We start from the raw sequence: 21,133 nt of genomic DNA on the forward strand, positions 1-21,133 counted from the left end.
ATGAGGACCTCCGTCTTGTCCGAGTTCAGCTTCAGACGGCTGCTCCTCATCCAATCGGCGATGGCCTTCATTCCCTTGTGGAGGTTGGTTTTGGTGGTGGGTGGGTCCTTGGTGAGGGAGAGGATCAGCTGTGTGTTGTCAGCGTAGGAGATGATGTTGAGGTCGTGATGGTTGGCCACTTGTGCGATTGGGGCCATGTAGACATTGAACAGCGTTGGACTGAGGGATGAGCCCTGGGGGGCGCCGCAGATGATGTCGGTGGCTTTGAATCGGAAGGGTGGGAGGCGGACGCTCTGGGTTCTGCCGGAGAGGAAGGACGTGGTCCAGTCAAGAGCCTTCTCTTGGATTCAGGCTTCTAGGAGGCGTGTCTTTAGAGTGCGATGGCAGACCGTGTCGAAGGCGGCTGACAGGTCCAGGAGGATGAGGGCTGATGTTTCTTCGTTGTCTAGTTGGCGCCTGATGTCATCTGTGGCGGCGATGGGGGCTGTCTCGGTGCTGTCTTTTTGTCTGAATCCGGACTGGGAAGGGTCCAAGATGTTGTTGTCTTCGAGGTGGCGGGCCAGTTGACGATTTTCTCGATGACCTTTGCCGGGAATGGGAGCAGGGAGATGGGCCGGAAGTTCTTGAGGTCCTTGGGATCCGCTTTGGACTTCTTGAGGAGGGCATTGATTTCGGTGTGCTTCCAGCTTTCCGGGAATGTCGCTGTTTCGAAGGAGATGTTAATGACCTTCAGTTGGGGTGCGATGGCTGCGTCTGCTTTGCTGAATATGTGGGGCCCGGGTCAGACGGAGATCCTGAGTGGATGGAGTTCATGACCTTGCGTGTCTTGTCGTCATTGACGTTGGACCAGGAGATCAGGCAGTTGGCGCTGGTAGTGTTCTCAGGGGGAGGTGGAGTTTAGCGTAAGTGGGGTGGTCGTGGTGTTGAAGCTGTCGTGGATGTCAGCGATCTTCGGTGAAAGTATATGGCTAGTGAGTCGCACAGTTCTTGTGAGGGAGGGATGTCGTTGGCGCTGGGGTTGGAGAGTTCCTTTACGATGCTGACGAGCTCTTTGCTGTTGTAATCCAAGCGGTCTTTGAAGGAGGATCTCTTGGCTAATCTGATGAGGTGGTGGTGTCTGCCGGTGGCGTCCTTGTGGGCTGCGTGGTTGTCCGGTGTGCGTTCGTGGAGCCATGTCTTCTCCAGTTTCCAGCATGCACGTTAGAGGTGTGGAGCTCATCGGTGAACCAGGTGGCTCGCTTGTTGGCGTGGCTGTTGCAGGGTTTCTTGAGCGGGGCAAGGGTGTTGGCGTAGTCGTCGATCCACTGTCTGAGGTTTCGGGCGGCGGCGTCTGGATTGGTGGGGTCGGTGGGTGGGTTCTTGGCAAGGGAGGTGATCAGCTGGTCTTCGATGACTTTGCTCCAGCAGCGGCAAGGCAGCTGTTGGGTGCGGTGGTGTGTGGTTGGTTTCTTGAATGTGAAATGGATACAGCAGTGGCCGGTCCAGTGAAGTTCAGTAGTGTGGTCGAAGGCGACGTTGGAGCCTGTGGAGAAGACGGGATCCAGCGTGTGGCCGGGTTGTCTGAGACCCAGGATGGCGAGGTTGTCGATCAGGGTGGTGGAGTTGGCGTCGTTGTTGTTCTCGAGGGGAAAGTTCAGGTCCCTGTGTAGGATGTAGTCTGTGCAGGCGAGTGTGTGGGTGCTGGCGATGTCGGCGATGGAGTCGCTGAACTGAGCCAGAGGTCCGGGGGATCTTTAGATGAGTGTTCCTCTGAGGGTGGTGTTGGGGTCGGTGTGGATCCGGAAGTGCAGGTGTTCGGCGGTGTTGAGGGTGTTGTCTGCGTGGGTGGCGACCTTGAGGGTGGACTTGTGGACGATGTCTATTTCTCCTCCGATTCCGTTGGCGCGATCCCTGCAGGTGATCTTGTAGCCGTGCGGGATGGCTATGGTGATGTCGGGCGCCGAGGAGTCGTTCCACCAGGTCTCGGTCAGGAAGGCCACATCTGTGGCAGAGGTGTCGAGCAGATCCCAGAGCTCGACGGCATGTTTGCGTGCGGAGCGGGTGTTGAGGAGTATGCAGCGGAGGTGGTTGGGTCCAGTCCTTGGAGGTTTGGTGGTTCTGTCACAGGTGAAGCTGCAGGTGTGGCAGGAGAAGGGTCCGTGGGTCTATTTCGGGGTGGCCTGGAAGCAGGTGTTGTTTCAGCCGGCGTTGAGTGCGTGGAGGGTGCTGGCGTTATAGTGGATTCTGGTGTTGTGGCGTTCATGGGGTCCAGGGGTTCTGGCGCTGGGCACGGTCCAGGTGCGGATGGGCGCGGCGCACCAGTGGTGCGGCCTCTTCGCGCGTCCGCTGCACAGCTGCTTCTCGGCCTGCATATGAGGTGGCTTGGGAGGGAGGAGCAGCTGGGGGGCGGGAGCGGGAAGGCGAATGGGTGTGCAGGAGGGGCGGGCCGCAGGGATGCAGCGGCGGGAAAGGGTCAGATCGGGAGCGGCGGGGGGCGGGGGTCCTGGTGCACAGGGCTGAAGGGAGGGAAAAACCCAGGAAACAAGGAAGCAGCAAGGAGGCAGTCAGGTGACGAGCAGCGGCGTGGGGGCGGCCTGCCTGCAAGCAGGGTCAAAGGCCACAAAAAAGCGCCGAAAGGTCACAAAAAATGGGGGGGGGAAACGAGTAGCACAGAGGCACAAAGGTCACAAGAAAGGGCAGAAAAGTTCACAAAAACGGGGGAAACGAGTGGCGCAGAGGCAGAAAGGTCACAAGAAAGGGGAGAAAAGGTCACAGAAAATGGGGGGAAACGAGTGGCACAGAGGCAGAAAGGTCACAAGAAAGGGCAGAAAAGTTCACAGAAAACGGGGGGAACCAAGTGGCACAGAGGCAGAAAGGTCCCAAGAAAGGGCAGAAAGGTCACAAAAAACGGGGAGAAACGAGTGGCACAGAGGGCACAAAGGGGAGTAGAGGCAAGAAAAACAAGTACAATCAGGGGAGCAGAGCGCAAGAAAAATGAGTGCAATCAAGGGAGCAGAAGGCACGAAAAGGGGTACAATCAGGGGAGCAGAGGCAAGAAAAACAATCAGGAGAGCAGAAGGCAAGAAAAAACGAGTACAATCAGGGGAGTAGAAGGAAAGAAAAACGGGTACAATCGGGGGAGCAGAAGGCAAGAAAAACGAGGGAGCAGAAGGCAAGAAAAACTAGTTCAATCATGGGAGCAGAAGGCAAGAAAGACGAGCGCAAATCAGAGGAGCAGAATGCAAGAAAAACGAGTGCAATCAGGGGAGCAGAAGGCAAGAGAACGAGCACAATCAGGGAACAAAAGACAAGAAAAAACTAGCACAATCAGGGAACAGAAGGGATGAAAAAATGGTAAAATCAGGGGAGCAGAAGGCAAGAAAACAAGTGCAATCAGAGGAGCAGAAGGCACGAAAAACGTGTCCAATCAGGGGAGCAGAAGGCAAGAAAAACGAGGGCAATCAGGGGAACAGAAGGCAAGAAAAACGTGTCCAATTAGGGGAGCAGAAGGCAAGAAAAACGAGCACAATCTGGGGAGCAGAAGGCAAGAGAACGAGCACAGATAAGAATGCAGGCACAGGGGGGAGACAGGCAACTGCGGTCACAGCAGGGGCGGCTCTAGGCTCATGGCGGCCCTGGGCAGAGAGCATAGGTAGGGGGCCCTGGAAGAGGGGGTCTCGGCGGGGGGAGCATGGAGGCCAGTGAAGAGGGGGGTCAGGGTGTTTGGAAGTGGAACAGAGGTGGAGGCCGTCAAATCCCTGCTAGGGGCCGCCACGCAAATATGTATCCATCCTCAGAGGATTATTATATTAAGGATATATATTGGCGTGGTGGCCCCTGGGGTTTGGTGGCCCTGTGCAGGTGCACAGCTTGCACATGCCTAAGGCCGCCCCTGGTCACAGACATCAGAAGACAGTATGGGCAGTACAGGGAAGACAGACAGACAGCGACAGTGATACAAACCTAAGGCCTACCACTGGCCACCAGGGATGAGGCGCAGGTGGTAGCCTGCGGTTGGAGGAGGGCCTCAACTTCTACAGCAGCTGCAGCTGGGGCAGGTTCAGGACACACAGGCGGAGCTCTGGGGGAACAAAGTTCAAGATTGAACTAAGCTTAGAAACCCAGACGGATTTCTAAAGTGACCTTGTCGCAATTCCGTATAGTGCGTGAGAGATCATTACTGCTAAACTGAAAAAATGAAAAATTAAAAAGTAGTAATACACTTTAGTAAGTTTCCCTATACTACGCATTTGTAGCGGAGATTGTCAACAATGTGTGAAACGTTATTATGACTAATTTTACATTCATAAACTCAAATTATATGTCTTCTCCCCCTGAACTATGGAGAATGAGACATGTATGTTACCATTCAGAAATAGTGACCAGCGCAAAAGTATAGATTTACATCTACATGCAGGAGTGAATGAACACCTGAATGGAATTTTACATGTGTGAATTTACCTTTGTGACTAGGCCCCTAATTCTACAGAAAACAATGTCCATTCTTCTCCAGGAAGAGAACAGATTAGTGCAAGGAAGGTAAAAGCAATTGTCATTTGTTTAAAAGATACTATGTTACACTGTGTATGGATGGTTAGTTTAAATAAAATGCAAATCTCTTAATCTCCATTTTCAAAACTGTGATCTTGGCGTGAGTACTGCTGATACCCAACATTCACACTATTTGTGATGAAAAGCAAAATGAAAGAATGTGGTCAAAGGTTGCCTCAAACTTTTCTTCATGAAATGAGTGTCATTCTTCCATTCATTTCATGCTATATTCTGGTTGAAGCAGCAGTCAGCAGAGATCCACATTCTCATCTCCTGCTAAATCTAGTGCATATATACTTAACAATTCTTTTATTGTCAAAATTTGATATGCTCATATTTTGAGACTTTATTAGTAAATAGACTGAAAATGGCAATATATTTTAGGAGACAGCTGAATGGAATGGGAAACTTGTGTTGAGGGTCAAAGAGTTAATTCAGAGAAAATGTGTGCCATGTTATTACCTGAAGACACAATAATTGTATTTAGTAAACAAAAAAAGGCAAGATTCTCATTTGTAAAACAGTGTGAATTAGAACTATTTCTTCTGAATATTTAAGTGATTATTCATAATCCTCTAGATACTTATTGCTGATGGCACATTATCCTTATCTTTGAGCTAGAGGCTCATTTCATGCTGTTATAGTGAGTGTTTCAGGACTCATGTGGATCGATTTAAAAAATCTATATTAACTGTTTTTAATTCTTCAGCATGCAAACATCTGAATGGAGATATCTTCAGCTGTATCAACGGTTTAAATTATTTTTGTAATCTGAGATATGCATTTATATAAGATTGGGTTTGATTAGACATGAGTACCTTCGCCGTACAACCTCTATATTACAAAAGCGGCTGCCTACTTAAGGCGAGTACAAATGGAAGGAACATTCAATTTGCCAAATTCCCCAGTTGTGGGTCAAATGTGTTGATGGTAAAAGTCTCAGCCTATATAAATGTTACTTAGATTTTTTAACAAAACATGATTCATGCCATGAACTACTTTGCAATTTTGCAGATGATGAGAAGCAGCTTTTGAGCGTTGAACCAATTTCTGGTGATCATTTGTTAGAGACCCACAGGAGAAAGATGGCAGATGAAGCAAGACTGTTCCTGGCTGAATTTCAGGTAGTCATTTATCAGTGCCTCAATTTATACTTACCATGTATTACATATCAAACAGATATTGCAGGTGCTAGTCCAAGCCCATAATACAGTTTAAAAAAAATGTAATGAACATTAGGTATAGCATTGTCTTCTGCTGCTTTTGCTCTTCTTAGTGTTATGCATGGATCAGATACATAAATATGTGTATCCGTCTTCCATTCTCTAACTTTAAGGCTACTAACTAACATATTTATTATGTCTTTTTTCAGTGGCATTGATTTTAAATTGCTGGTATAGCTCATAAATCTTTACAGGCTATAAGAAATATTTGAGGACCGTATCTGAGAAATTGAAGTAGAATGTCAGTCAGGTGAAATATGTCTACTACAACCTCATTTGAAATTCAATTAACATTATACTCAATGCTTGCATTTCACTTTTTTTAAATGGAGGCTAAACATAATTCTTTTATGTATGAGTCCCTTACGCTTGAGGATTAGCAAGTATGTCAGCAGTTCGAGGCTGTCCTACAGCAGCTCTGTGGAGCCATTTTTGTTATGGTTAATTATAGTTTTGCAGCTACTTCAACTATGATTGAACTGATGCATGCTAATGGTGAAGGCAAGTGTAGCATTATCAAAGGAGGTTGCTCACATGCTTCATCAATATATTTGGATATGATACCCCTTTCAGACTGTAACCTTCATGTGTTTATGCATGTGGAAAGATCGAGGTATATGAACAGGTAACATTTTTAGAACTTTGGTCACCAGTGACATCTTAAGAATTTTGGGGGCCCGAGCAAAACATATTTTGGGAGCCACAATATGGAACAAATTTGGGGGATCAATACCATGGCGGAAGGACCACCAGCTGTGTTGTGGCAGTTCTTTCACCATCGGACTCTGACTTTCCCCCGCCGCATTACGATGGTGGGGGGATCCAGACTGCGACCGTGGCTGACGCAAAGATCGTCCACCACCGAACCAACACAGGCAATCGTTACGTTTGCCTAGCGGAGCGGTCTGCATCCATAAAACGGTGGCTGTGCCTAGCAGGCACCATCCGCCAAATTAGAATGCAGTCTTCAGCCAGCCTTTCCGTGGCGGGTAAACCGACAATGAAAGGCTTGTGAGGATTGTTTTTGGGGGCCCATTGCGGTCCTCCCTTGTGTCTGGGGATATGTTTGTGCACTGGGGAGGTACCCATGATACCCCCTACATTTCACTGCACCACGTGGCAGTCACTGTGTTGTGATGTTGAAATGCACAACATGCATTTTGAACATCGAGGCGGGTCCTGCAGTCAGCAGCACCTGCTGCAATGTTAAAGTGCAAAATTTGACCGCCATGGTGGCGGTTGCATCCTAATTGGGTGTGCGGGACTGCCGCATGTATTGCCTACAGTCCCGGTTACCACCACGATGGCAGTCAAAATGGAGTTCGTCTACCATCGTAATCGCCCCATGGTTTTTATTAACCATTTCCTACTAATTCAAGTCCACATGCCAAACAATACTAAATTATATGTTAAATATAAACAAAGTTCAGTTTCTCAGGAGGCCCTTTGGAAGGTGGGGCCCTGGGCAATTGCCCAGTTTGCCCAGCCTTAAAACATCTCTGTCAGTCACACTTCCTATTTGGCTAACATCAACAACAAATCAAGCTCTGTGATTCAGAGGGTGTCTGGTAGGATTTTCTGTGAAAGGGTGCACCTGTCAAGCAAAGCTGACGCAGCCCACATGACTTTCAGAAGTATAGCTGCAAATTAGAGCAGTTGGGCTTTATTCAGAACGGCCTACTGTTCATAAGCCACCAACTCTCAACTCCACTGTAGTATGTGATTTAGGGGGTTACAACAAAGGATATCTATGGTAATCTGTTGCTGAACTTTTTCAGAGTATTCCTAGGGTATTCAGCAAGTTACCCATAAAGAATGCTCGTGAGTCGTACAACCAGTCGAAGAACCGCTATGTAGATATTCTGCCATGTAAGTATCTTGAAAGATGTCATTTACTGGACAAAGCCTAATTTAAATACTGATTGTATTACTTACATGTACTTGTTTCATTAGATGATGAAAATCGAGTTGAGCTCAGTTTGATAAATGGAGAACCGGGGTCCGATTATATCAATGCCAGCTTTATTAATGTAAGTTGTATTTCCTACTCGCATATATTTCTGTAGAGAAGAAGATTTCTTGCTGTTATCAATCGCAGGAAAATGATTTGGGTGTTGCATCCAAAAAAAGAAACTACTGTTTTTGATGTGGATATATTTACATTTTATGTTTTGCAAGCAAACACAGCTTTGGAACACTGTCCAAATATACTGTGTTACATCTAGTTTAATGGAACTAATTCTTAGGACGATTATATTGCAGATCTAATATCGAAATATGAAAATATCAATGTAATAACTTAGCAATTTGCCATTACCCCTCACCCTTGTTCTTAGCATCCTTTACCTCCCCTATTGTATATACATTGTTGGCACACAATGCACCCTAATTTTTCCAGCCTTCTGCTCTGTATTTTCAGTTTCTTCATTACTCCTGGTCCCGTTGTCCTTGTCCCATTCATTAATACCCTTACTCCCTCCAGGACAGGCCTTCATCTATGACCTGGTGGTTTAGAGGGAATGCTGGGTAAAGTACTTTAATGACTCCCGGTGGGAGGGCTGGGGTAGGGCCAGCATTACTTCATTCTTTTTTACAGTTGGTGAGATAGGATTATCTTACTTGTTTATGAATGGGACGAGGACAACGGGACCAGGAGCAACGAAGATTACCAGTAAGTAATGGGGCATTCTCGAAATAACCCCTGGTCTTTACTCTCAGACAAACACTTTCTGTTTCAGAAATAGAGCATGAAGCCCTTTTATGTCAATATGCACTCCTCGCCCTAACATCACATAAATTGCCGACATATTTTTTATTTCAATTTGAACACTGCAATTTTCCTTAAATATTGATACACACAAAAAGGTCAGTTCATAACACAGCCTCGAATTTTTCGACAACTAAGCTTATGTACTTGAAAGGAAAGAAGGAGACAGCAATATACACGCACAGAACAGAAGTAAAGTGCCCAATTAACAAAGCTGTTGCTATGACTTACTCTTGTAGTACTCTTGGCTTACTACTCACCCGAAAATCTTTGTGAACAAGGCCCTACGATCAATCCCCTCTGCTGGCAGCATCTCTGTCTAATTTTTAGAAAACTAAACGGTTCTTATGTCCTTATCGCATAGAAAACCTGAGTCTGTGGATCAAATTTGATGTTGCCTATACTACTTCCAATTTCAGAGAAAGAACTCTTCATTGGGGTAACTGCTAATTAGTTGAGATCATGAAATGATAATTAGTTGCATGCCTGGCTTCCTGAATACAGACATGTTACCCATCAAAGTGAGGGCAGCACATTTGGGCATTTGGCCATTGTTGATGCATCTGTATGAGGAGCAGTGTGACTCTGGAAATTGAACGCATGTAAAGACATCTTTAATGCTTTAGTGAAGGTTAGACAATGTTATCCTGCTAATAGTGGTGTTCCATGTGGTCTCGCAATTCAATTCACGAACTACACCCTCTAAACCCTGTTTCTGAACCCAGAACTGAATCATGCGCTTCATATACAGCTTTGGTCTGAAATACAGGAAGGATTTTGATATTCTGTTATAAATGGCATTAGAGTGTTAAACTATTTTTACCAAGAAGATATTTTTTCTGCCTGAACAGGGTTTCAAGGAACATCGAAAGTACATTGCTGCGCAAGGTAAGGAAAGTGTTAATTATCATGGGTACACCTTTTTTAATGTGATGCATTCATTTATGAAGTTGGCTCCATTGCCTGGTATTCTGGGTGGGAGTGTGGTGGGGTGATGTGTGTGATGGGGGGGCATCAGAGCTTGAATCAATGCTTCTGGACTGTATCACCAGCTCTCATATAGAGACATTCTAAGATAAAGTGGCCTATATACAAGCCTCTTTCGCTGCTGGTGCTTCACTTTTAATATGGGAAAAAGTGACATACTGGCCACACAAGGGGATTGTAAACAAGCCCCAAAGTCTCTCGAAAGGGGAAAATAATGTGGACCAGGGAAAATCGGGTCCTTTACAGCATCCAGATTTCCAAACCTGGAGACTTCATCAGTGAGATTTCTCACCATTTATGAGCAGGTGGAAAGCGTCATTGACATGAGGTTTGACAGGGTATGGAAATCCCCTAAATTTGGTCCCGGTAAGTTCTTTCACCCAGTAATTTCAGATGCTAGAATACTGGGCCACTCAGAATTTGCTGATGTGGTATCTCCCAGGGGAAATTACTTTAACTGAATTGTAATGTGGGTATGCATGTGTGGAACAAAGTCAGATGGTAACATACTCAAGTGGAAGTATTGTTACCACCTGTATTGCCACAGGATGTAGGAAGTCATAGAGATCAAGATTGTTAAGGCTTGGAAGAAAAAATGCCTGGTGTTTGTAAAAGGTGACAAATATTCTGATCTTCAATAGGGACACCATATTGGTCACTGAGCCAGTACACAATATGGATGTCCCTTTTGTGGATGGAAGCGCCTATAAAACCCCTTTTGTAGTGCAGAGAGTGGTAAATGAGACCTCACATGGAACAGCAAACATCATTGCACCAGCTCTGTATGCAGTTCCATTGACTTTGGGTGAAGAATATTTGAACAGAAAAAGAGCCAATTTCACTTTTTAAATCAAGTATAGCCATGGATTTTCTTTGTACTGAAATGCACATGGCCTGTGTTTAGTTGATTTAAGTCTATCAAAGGATGTGACTGAACTCCATTGGGAGAACATATATGATTCTACCCTGTGCAGTTTGTGATATTACCCCATTAAAATGTTGCTGATCACTTTGCAATATATGCCCAAGAATCGTTATCTGTGGCAGACACCTCTCGGTGGTTCTGTTAACCCTTTAAGTGCTGCGTCGGTGCATTGGCCGACGGCAGCACTACCTCCCCAGTGCTGCGCACGACCATTGGACGTCCATTCAGCACTGGTTCCAATGGACAGCGCAGCACTGGGGAGGGATGTTTACTAGCATCTATGAGGTTAATAGCTCCAGGGAGCTCGGAGCTAACTGTTTACAAAATTAACTTTCATTTCCATTCAGTTTTCTTGTCCTACATACACTAACACCATACTATATATTGGATGAAGCAATAAAGCCCCCCCCTCATTAAATTACAAGGATATTGCAAGTCAGTGTTCCTTTGAAAGGCCATGGTAACTCCGAGGTGACTTCAATTTCTTTATAATGTATGAAAAGAGGTCATTTATTCCTTGTCACACCATCACCCTTCCCACAAACTGCCTAAATCGTTGGTGTGTTGGCCTTTATTTTTTAAAGCAATAGGATGTTTGTGAACATGAAGAATATAAGTAGAATCTCTAGTGCAACATTAAATAGACCAAAAAGCAGCTAGAAATGTAGTGCAAAAAGATGTTAGAATCTGTGTAATAGAAGTCATATCTTTTTTTGAAAAACTCTGTAGCCCAGAAATATGCAGAGAGATTCTATCTTTCATATATCACCGAAAGGTGCAAAGATAAACATGTTGCCATAAATATCTCCTTTCTGCATAGCGCTGTTGGTCCAAATAAAGAGAGCAGACAAGGTAAAGGTCAGGTTTCATTTTAATTTTTTAAACTGCAGCTTTAAGTATGCTTCGTGACATGCTTTTCGCCCTTCTGGTGTGGTCAGAACTCAACAGTAACAAGTTACTACAGTTGAGCAGCTACTTAATTTCTTGCAGAAGTCACAAATTGCCTGTGATATGGAAGTAAGAGAAGGGCTTTCATACTGTGTTGGAAATGGGGGTCTCTAATTGGCAGAGGTATGCACCTTGTAAGAAGCCACCCTTCCTTCTATTCAGGTTAAGGGGATTACACTTCTAAATAAGTCCTGCTCACCCCCTTGGTAGCTGGGTAGGTGCAGTCAGGCTTATCTCAGAGGTAATGTGTAAAGCTTTTGCACATAGCATACAGTAATACAGTGAAAACACTGCAAAAGGACACCACACTGGTTTTAGGAAAATAGCTAATATTTATCTGTGTAACATGACCACAAGAATAAATATTCACATACACTAATCAAAATATGAAGATTTCAAAAATAGACTTAAAATGCAGTTCTTTAAGTCAATAGCTCCGACCGGGGCTCTCTCAGCATCATGAATATACAAATCCAACAGTTAATGCCGACCGCAGCATTGCTGGCAAGCTACGGTGTCGGCAAGCCCCGCAAACAGTGCCTTGTAAATGCAGGGCGTTGTGGTCCTTCTGATGAGCTCCAAAGAGATGTCATCAGTAGGCGTCAGCCCTGGAGGTCGGTGCAGGAGCCATCGGGCCCCTGAAGTCACACGCATTGCAGATCAAACTCTGTGAGGTTGAAGTCAGGAGTGACAGCATCTGCAGGCATTCGGGCTGAACAGCAAAGTGCAGTAGTGCGGTGCCCTCGGGACATGGTGCAGGCAGCGGCTCAGTGACAGCATCCAGCGGCATTGGTGAGACCAGGGCTGTGGTGCGAAATGGAGCAGTCCTCGTTGCTGTACTGGCAGGTCACGGTGCAAGCAGTGTCGTTGTCATTTCTGAATCGCTGTCGTTGATAGACAATCAGCAGACGATGGTGCTGACGTCAGTAGGCCAAATCTGCGGTGTGGGATGGGGGGTGCATCGAGTGGCTTATGAGCGGTGCTCCGAGGCCACGGTGCAGGCAGCGGCGTAAATGTCGGCAGGAAGCATCCTTGGGGATACCAGGGCAGCTATATGAAGTTCGGCGGTGTGCAAAGTGCAGTGCCCTCAGGTTATGATGTAAGCAGAGGCTTGGTGGCGGCATCAGTCTGCGTCATCAGTGAGACCAGGGTAGCGGTGTGAAGCAGGTGCCAACAGATCACAGAGCCAGCACCAGCTTTATTGATGGTGTCAGGTTGCTTATTCTACTGTTGCAGCACGAAACACACAGTTCACAGTGTTGGTAGCAGATACATTTGAAGTCTTTACTGTTCCTGAGACTTCTTGAATAGGGGGCAAGCACTACCTCAAGGCCTTGGAGAAACTCAGAAAATAAGTAGCAGGAAGTCCAGTCCAGTCCTTTCTCTGCACAAGACAGAAGCAGCCACTGTAGGCCAACACAGCAAAGCACACAGCAAAGTGGAAGTTCCTTCTCACACCTTCTCCAGCTCTTCTTCTTTGCAGGTTCCTTAGTCCAAGCGAGTTCTAAAGTTCTGGGCTCATGGCTCCAATATTTATACTGCTTTTCCCTTTGAAGACTTAGGCAGAAAGTCTCTGAGTTTAGTAAAAGTCGGTTCTATCCTTCCTGGTCCAGCTTCACTACAGGAGGTGGAGACAGCATTGTGCATTGCAGACAAGTCTATTCAGGTGCTAGTGAAAACTCCTCCCACAACTCTAAATGCAGAAAGATCCTTTCTGCCTGGCTATGAATCACCTTGAAAGGTAGGACACACCTCAACCCCCTTGTGAATGTGTAGTGTGAATGCACATCCTAGCTCCTGTCACTCCAAAACCAGAGGGTGAATACACAAACAGACAGAGGTACACAGAATGGTTAAACAAGAAAATGCCCACTGTCTAAAAGTGCCATTTTCAAACACCAAATTTGAAAACTGCCTTTATTAAAAGTTTTGTTATTCAATTCTGAGTTCAGAGAGCCTAAACTCCATTTCTCTATCTTGTCCCAATGGAAAGTTACACTTGTAAGATGTTACAAGGGAGCTCTCATGGGTAGACAGCGTTTACAATGCAGTCATTACATCGCAGTTCCTTTACAATGTGGTTGTTACATGGACCGCGTTGTTACAATGCTCTGCCTTTACAACACAAGTCATTAGATCAACTTGCTGTAGAGGGCTCTCTAACATAAGGAATAGTATGATTTACTATTCCAAAACCTTCCCTACTGTTGCGCAGGCTGGAGTCGGAATAGTAAAATATACTATTCCTAAGTCCAGAGCACCCCCTACAGCAAGTCAATATAATGACTTTTGTTGTAAAGGTATCACGTTCTAACAACGCTGTTGTTGTAACAACCGCGTTGAAAAGGAACGCGATGTAATAGCATGCAATGTAACATGCTATATCCCTCCCATGTTAACCTATAAGACAGACAGCCTTTCAGTTGTGAAAAACAAAATGCACAGTATTTCACTATTAGGACATGTAACACACATCAGCACATGTGAGGGGAGCTGCGTAGGCCAACATCTACAATGAGCCATCGTTGTCCACCACATCTGACTTGTCGTCAAAGTAATCCATCAGCTGACCCGGACAGATGTGCTGACTCCAACCACTGGACCCAATATGCACCAAAGCCCAATCGGGTAGTGGCTCAATGTGCTTAGTGCACACGACGAATCGTGCAATCACCCAGGTCTAGTTTCCAGCCTGCATGCCAAACATCTATGCATGCCATAAACGGGCATCACAGTGACACTCCTGGTCGTGGGCCAACAGGGGTTGCACACACACACGTCATAATCCAGGTCAGCTATCGTTACGTTGGAGAGGCAGTCATCCATGGACCACTCGAATATGTATGAGCGACAATGCAACACAGGCTGATCGCAGGTGACCTCCGCAAGGCGGAAGTTCATCCGGTCACTGATACGCAGCACTGCCAATGGCAGTGCCCCCAGTACATGTAGCAGATGTGCACGGTACAGGCCCACATGACTGGAGTCGAGCATGTGTCAGGGATGATCTGCCATTGCGTCAGTGGCTCTGCTTGAAGAGGCACTGGATTGCCCTGCGCCAGTCCTGTGGATGAAATGGCACAGCTCGGTGCAATGAGCAGTGGGCAACTGGTGCAGGCCTGGTGTGGGGTGGGAGTAAGTGTGAAGGCCATTTCACGCACGCTAACTACGACCAAGGACTTCTGCTTGTGGAATGTGTACACATTGGTCTCACATCGGGCAGTGCATAGTGTGGAAGTTGCAAGCAAATGCTATTGTATCTGTTAGGGGGTGCTGGCCACATGCAAGTTCCTGCTCGGAGCTGCAGATATGCTACCACCTGATAGTGCAGACAAAGGACCTTTCATGCCTACAGTAACTTCACCATCTGTATGCATACAGGAGATGTACCGAGGCCTGTCGTGGGTGTGCTGGGATGTCTGCAACCCTGGGAATCATGGATGATGTGACACATGAGTGGCCTCACTGTGTGTTATGTTGCCACACAGCTGCTCCTCCCTCTCACAAGCCCCCACACTTGTGTGCACTGTGCAGTTGCATTGCGTGCTCTCCTACGGCACACTATTGTAATGCCTGTCTGTGCATGTCCAGTGGGATGCCAACAACACTGTGACGCTGGCCTTTGGAGGTGTGCAGCCACGTGAGTGTAGGCCAATGGACCGAACATGGCGGACACAGGTGTACAGCCCATGGCTGGCTGTGATCGCGCTGCGAATGAGGCCAGGCAACTGACTCTCGCATCCGCAGGACTGATACACATAACACTTGGCATGCATGTGCCAAGACCTCGAGCGATCTTGCACTCCTACATGTCCCCATACGTGCAGGCCTGCCCTCCTGGTGCATGTCACATTGCAACATTGACTACTGTGGCCCTGGTGGTGACAACACCCCAACACAGAGACACACTTACCCCACTTCCTGCCCAAGACCAGGTCCGATCCACGCCCTGCTCCCCTTGCCGAATCAGCACACCCCTGCGCTGACCTGATGTACGCCTGACCAGCAAACGCCACTTGTGCATGCAGGGGGGGGGGTGCGAAGCTACATGTCCAGGATCACTGCCAACGCTGAAGTGACATGGTAATTACAGCTGAAGAAACCACACTGTGATGTTGCAGGGCCCGTGCCCATCATGCTGACACCATGGTCACACGGACACACTTGCTCAGATGGTGTGAATGGTTATGGGCACTTGTGCAAGGCCACATCTATAAGCAGGCACACATACCGAGGGATTCCTGTGTTGGATGTGTGTGGGGTGTGTGCACACCAGCCGGCAAGAGCTGCCAGATGCATTCAGAAATCGACAACAGTGTACATAGTATAGGACTCAACTATTCAACCATAAATGCCCCATGACTTGTGCTGCACAGAGTTAGTGGTCCCGGATGCACAGCGTCCTGCACGGGCCTACTGCCACGGGGCAAGGTCTTGCAGTGAACAGGGTTGATGGCACCAGGTCAGTTGTAGATAGTGTTCGATCACCTCCGTGACTCTGATCCGGCTTTTCTTTTGGACTGAGCTGCATTTTCCTCTTACTCCTCTCTGTGCGTTCACTGGTGTGGACTCTGCCATTCATGATTCGTGACTATGTGCTGGATTTGGGACCTACTGGTCCGCGCGGTAGGCCTGAGCCCCCATCCACGTGTCACCGGCTTGCGTTGAACAGGGTTAGTGACACCACGTGTCGCAGGCCTGCGATATGGAAATATGCCTCACTGATTGAAGGGAGTCTGGCGCTGTGGCTGCTGCCACGGACTTGGGGTCACTGCCCTTCAGGATTCAGGACACAGTTCCACATGTGGGACCTACTGGGCTGAGGGGGCCACCGATGGAGTATGTCAATGTGAAAGGAGTAATGTGGGCCAGCGTCGGGGGCCATCGATGGTCTGCGGAGGCTGCAGAGGTTACAGGACTGGTGCTTGGAGCTTGCACCGGCACTATGTGGGCCCTCTTTCACACACCCCGGTGATGGCAGGTGAGCGGAGCCTCGTTGGTGTGCTGGGGCAGGCATGATGGGTCTGGGGACCAGTAGCCCGGGATGCAGCAGGCACACAGGGACACAGGCCCTGCCACGCTCGGCGCAGGACTCGTGGCGGGCTGAGAGGCGCCGCACTGTCAGACGCGTTGTCCATTCTGAATGAGAACAACAAACAGTGCAACAGGCTTTTTGTTCACACCCCTACGCAGGCCTGGCATACGCAGGTCCAACCCACCAGGCACGTGTATGCTGTGGCGGACGTAACGTGCAACATTTCCGAGTTCTGCCCCAATGCCTTTGGGGAAATGGTAGCATCCACTGGCCACTACACTCCGTGCACCAGCAGTTGATCTCCACATGGCCATTTCCGTGGTTTGCACTCTGTGGTCTGCCCAGCACCTCCACGCCACATCTGGCATTGGGTAGGTTCACATTCCTTAGTCACTTGCCACTCTTGCACATGCCTGATCCATGCCTCTCCTCACATCCTGCTATTGTGTGTCTGTGGTGCCATGCCGTGGATGGGTTGTGGGCATGGCAAGGCCGGATTTCCAATGGAGTTGTGTTGTCATGTCTGGTCGGTTGGCATATTGTGTGTCATGTTGAATGTAGTTGTGCTATCTGCCCATTGGCAGTGTCGTGAGTTGCATGACTGTGGGTTGGAGGTGTGTGGTGTGTTTATTTTGGACTTAACAACGGACACTGCATTTCCTTGTGTGCCATTCTGGGAGAGCTGAGTGATGACCGACTGTTGGGAGATGTGAGTTTCATGAACTCTGTCTGGGGAGTTGGCCATGACATTGTTGAGGATTCCCGGGCGGTCATTATTTCCTGCACATTCATGGTATGCGTGTGCTTTTTGTTGTGGTAGTTTTGTACAGTGTGGGCAGGGGGCACGAGCAGTACATGTGTGCAGTTGATTGTCCCTGACACATGAGGGAATCCAGCTATGGCGTAGGAGCCTTGATTGGTCTCCAGCTGCTCCTGCGCAGTGTGGGTGATGGGGTGCTGGGGTACCAGGCCGATGTTGGCATCCAGGACAGGTACGATGGCCATGGATGGGGCTGGCTGTTTTACTCCTCTGACTCTGGCAGTTGTGGGTTGGATGGTACCAGAGGCCAGCATGTGCTGCGCAGCCAGCAGCTTTGTCTGCGGAGGGATGTTGGTTGTCTGCTGGGTTGGTACCGTCAGCAGGTGGGGATGTGGGTCAGGGTGCGGGGTATGGTTGTCCTTTTGGGCCTGTAGTGGGCAATGTCATCCTCTGGCGTTGGATCTGGATGGCAGGTGTGTTTCAGGTGGGACCGCCGTGTTTGTGTACGCTGCCTCTGCGGTGTTCCCAGGGGCTGGGTGGGACGGGTCCTGAGGGTGGTGGCGGGCCTGGGTTGGTTGTGGTGGGTGGTGTGGCCCTCATGGGTATTGGCGTTGCATGATCATTGTCTCCATGGCATCTGTGGGTCTTCCCATGTGGCTCTTGGCTGGGCTCTCTTTTATGCTGCTGGTAGTCATCCTACTTAACATCAGCAACAAGCAGGTGTTAATTCCCTGCTGTTACTGCGGCTTATCGCCTGTTTTTGGTTTGCATCGCATTTCTGGCTGTTCGTTGTGAAAGTGGTGTTGTGGTTTTTTCGTGTGTTTTTGCACGGGAACGCCTACTCTGCATCTCATAAGGGTTAGTTGGTGGTGTCCACTGTGGAATTAAATTTTGGGGCAGTTATCGCGGGAATACTGGTGATGTTTGCAGTTTGCACCAGCTTGTGAATGGGGTGTTAATTCTATCTCCACTTTTGATGCATTAAGGTGGAGATAAATCGGAGATAAGTCCTTGTGAATATCCCCTTATGACCTTTACAATTCAGGAAAGGGGCCTCTTCAGATGGCTACAGCTTAAATGCTGAAAAACGTAACTTCTCCATGACAAAGTTAGGATCGAGCAGACCTGCTAATTTAGTCACGTAGTCATTGCTCTATGTAGCCTGAGCACAGAAAACTGATTGAGAAAAAAAACCTTTAGTACCATCATAAATTGTGGACACAAATATTATTATGGGTTAGCACATAATATTAATAGTAAGTCCATGCAACCAGACAGCCACAGAATCTTTTCCACCCTTTAGATCCATTTTGGAAATACTTGCAGAAATGTCCATGATCTTTACTTATAAAAAACAATCGATGACATAGGACCCGAATATATGATAAATGCACCAATTAGTGGATATGATGCTACTGGAAAAGAAAACCGAAATACTAATTGACTATGGAGATAATCCACATGGGGTAAAGCAGTGGCATCAGTAGATGAACTTATATCAAGATGATGGAGCCCTTTGCACAGCTGTATTGTTATTGTGATGTCAGAAGACTGACCAAGATTTCAGAGAGAGGACAGAAAACAGCAAGAAAGGATGGACGTAAAAGAGATGGTGAACAGACAGGGTTTTGTGACAGGAACAGCAGAATCTCAGGAATTTGCCAAGATTGTTAGCAGTCTTGAAGACTAGGAGTGAGTGTAACTCTTGTAATTCAGTGTAGTGTAAACACATGGAATTATCCAAGAACTCCATGAGATTATGCATATTTGTGCGAAAAGAGTAGTTCTGCGTTTAGCTCTATTTCTTTGCACAAAGGTCCATCCATGCATTCAAAATGGCCGCAATAACCCATTTTGCGCACACCTGCTAAATGTGCCTTTCGGGTAGGCTTTTCCCCCCAACTTACTTCCAGCATTTAGTGCTATTTTCTTATCACAAAATTCCCCCTTGCATCCAAAATGCATGCAAGAATTAATTTTATGCTATGAAATAGAGCTAAATTTGGTCTTGGAAAAGGATTTTCCCCCAGCTTATGCTCAGCGTTTAGCGCAATTTGCTTAGCACAAAATGCACCCTTGCATCCAAAATAGCAGTGAGGATGCATTTTGCGCTAAGAAATAGTGCTAAATGCAGTAAAACATGAATAGAGAGCATGAGTGGCCCCTCACGCTCGCTAAATATGCTCTCGTGGTAGGATTTTCCCCCCCAAATTAATCATAGATACACGAGCAGGAGCAATTGCATAACTATTGGTGATTCTCCGTCAAAGAGTAACGCAGAGTTACCAAAATTACCCTGACTAGTCCGGCATAAATGAAATGATAACTGCATGTAAACAACATTCTCTTAATTTAAATTCAGGAAGAGACCCTCCAACTCAACAGACTGTGAGCACCTACTGATTTCGATAATCGATATAATTTTTTTGACATAAGATTTTATTTCTGCATTTAGACTTCATTGCCAAGCTTAACCACAACTTGATATTTTACCTTCAAGGTCCCAAGGAAGAAACCACTAATGACTTCTGGAGAATGGTCTGGGAACAAAAATCAACAATAATCGTTATGGTCACCCGCTGTGAAGAAGGGAACAGGGTGAGTACAAAATGCTTTCCTCTAGCACACTCTACTGGTGGGTATTTTAGAACAAAATGTGGTATATGGGGAGCACTAGGAGTGCAAGAACAATCAACAAAGTATGTCTAATGTCACCCCTTTCATTATTGTTCTCTTGCTTTCATTCAGACTCATTTTGAATGAACTCTGCTTTAGTAGGCTGCTACCCCTTTGAGCCTCAATTTTCTACCTCCTCCTCAGAAGAATGCCACAATGTCCCTCTTCCCACCTTCTCCCTTTTAGGATAACCTGCCCCCTTTCCACCAGCTTTACTAGCAATCAGTATGACTCATCCTTCTATTTTTCCACTACACTTCCCACAGCGTAGGGGTCATTCATAGTTGTGTGGTAATACCACACTGGTGTGTTTGCCCCACAATTGCATATTTGATAGGGATAGCTAATTTTGTAGCTGAATTGACATCTTCTTACAAATTACACCCTTATAAAATGGGATTTTACTATGAAATCTGTTTTTCTGTACCATTTTCAGTATGTAAGTTCCTATTCCAGGATGTTTTCTGGGGACATATTCAACAATGTTATACCTGGTGCATAAGCTCTTGGAAACCTCAGAGTGCAGCAAAATAGCCGAGAGGTTATGTGTGTTCATCCCCATTCACTGTTCTAATCTCTTTGCTCTGTCCTTCCTCCTCCCACTGTTCCCCCTTGTGATGCCCTGCCCTTCTCCCTTGCACAACCTGATCTTTCATCACCATCTTTCACCCCACTCTAACCATACACGATTGACTTTAACGCCTATTAGAAGAAAGCAGTCATTTATCAGCAGAACCTGAACCATATTGCAATCCAGCTAAGTCGCATTAGTGGCAGACGTCATGGTAGTGGACAAGCTAGCTATCACTTGCCAGTTGCTCTATGGAGATGGTATGCATGACCAGTACTTGAGTATCTGCATATCCTTTTAAGATCTGTCCAAGAGACAGCTTTAGCTTTCTTGCCAATCCTTAACCCTTTTGCTGCGACGCTAATTTTGCCGCGGTGCAGGTGGGGCCAATGATGGGCATAGCGCCGCGGTGCTCATGCCGGCTCCCGGCCGTCATAAATCACGGTGGGCGTGTGCTCATGACGGCCAGGAGCCGTCAGAACTCCGCCAGCTGATTAATACGCCTGCACAGGTGGGGAATTGATCACGCGTGGGCGGCGCGGCAACGTTCTGACAGCTCCCGCCCATCATGAGCACACGCCTTCTGTTACTCATGATCGCCAGGAGCCGTCATGAGCACCGAGGGTGTTAACAAAGAACCAAAATATTTCTCCAAACCTTTGCTTCCGTCTTCCTTAGGTAGTACCCCTTCCCATTTGTGAATGGTTACAC

The 21,133-nt window shown here is 47.1% G+C and overlaps 1 protein-coding gene across 4 annotated transcripts in view; it reads left to right on the top strand.

The window, feature by feature from the left end:
* The window catches only part of PTPRC (protein tyrosine phosphatase receptor type C), a 644,370-nt gene that overhangs the window by 561,617 nt on the left and 61,620 nt on the right, over positions 1 to 21,133 (top strand). For all 4 annotated transcript variants that reach the window (XM_086957682.1, XM_086957664.1, XM_086957674.1 and 1 more), the window contains 5 exons: positions 5,545 to 5,654; positions 7,532 to 7,622; positions 7,707 to 7,783; positions 9,372 to 9,408; positions 19,676 to 19,773. In XM_086957682.1, coding sequence (XP_086813808.1) covers positions 5,545 to 5,654; positions 7,532 to 7,622; positions 7,707 to 7,783; positions 9,372 to 9,408; positions 19,676 to 19,773 — 413 coding nt within the window. The remainder of the gene's footprint in view (positions 1 to 5,544; positions 5,655 to 7,531; positions 7,623 to 7,706; positions 7,784 to 9,371; positions 9,409 to 19,675; positions 19,774 to 21,133) is intronic.

The sequence above is a fragment of the Lissotriton vulgaris genome, chromosome 1_1 (genome assembly GCF_964263255.1).
Source record: "Lissotriton vulgaris chromosome 1_1, aLisVul1.2, whole genome shotgun sequence".
Taxonomy (NCBI): Eukaryota; Metazoa; Chordata; class Amphibia; order Caudata; family Salamandridae; genus Lissotriton; species Lissotriton vulgaris.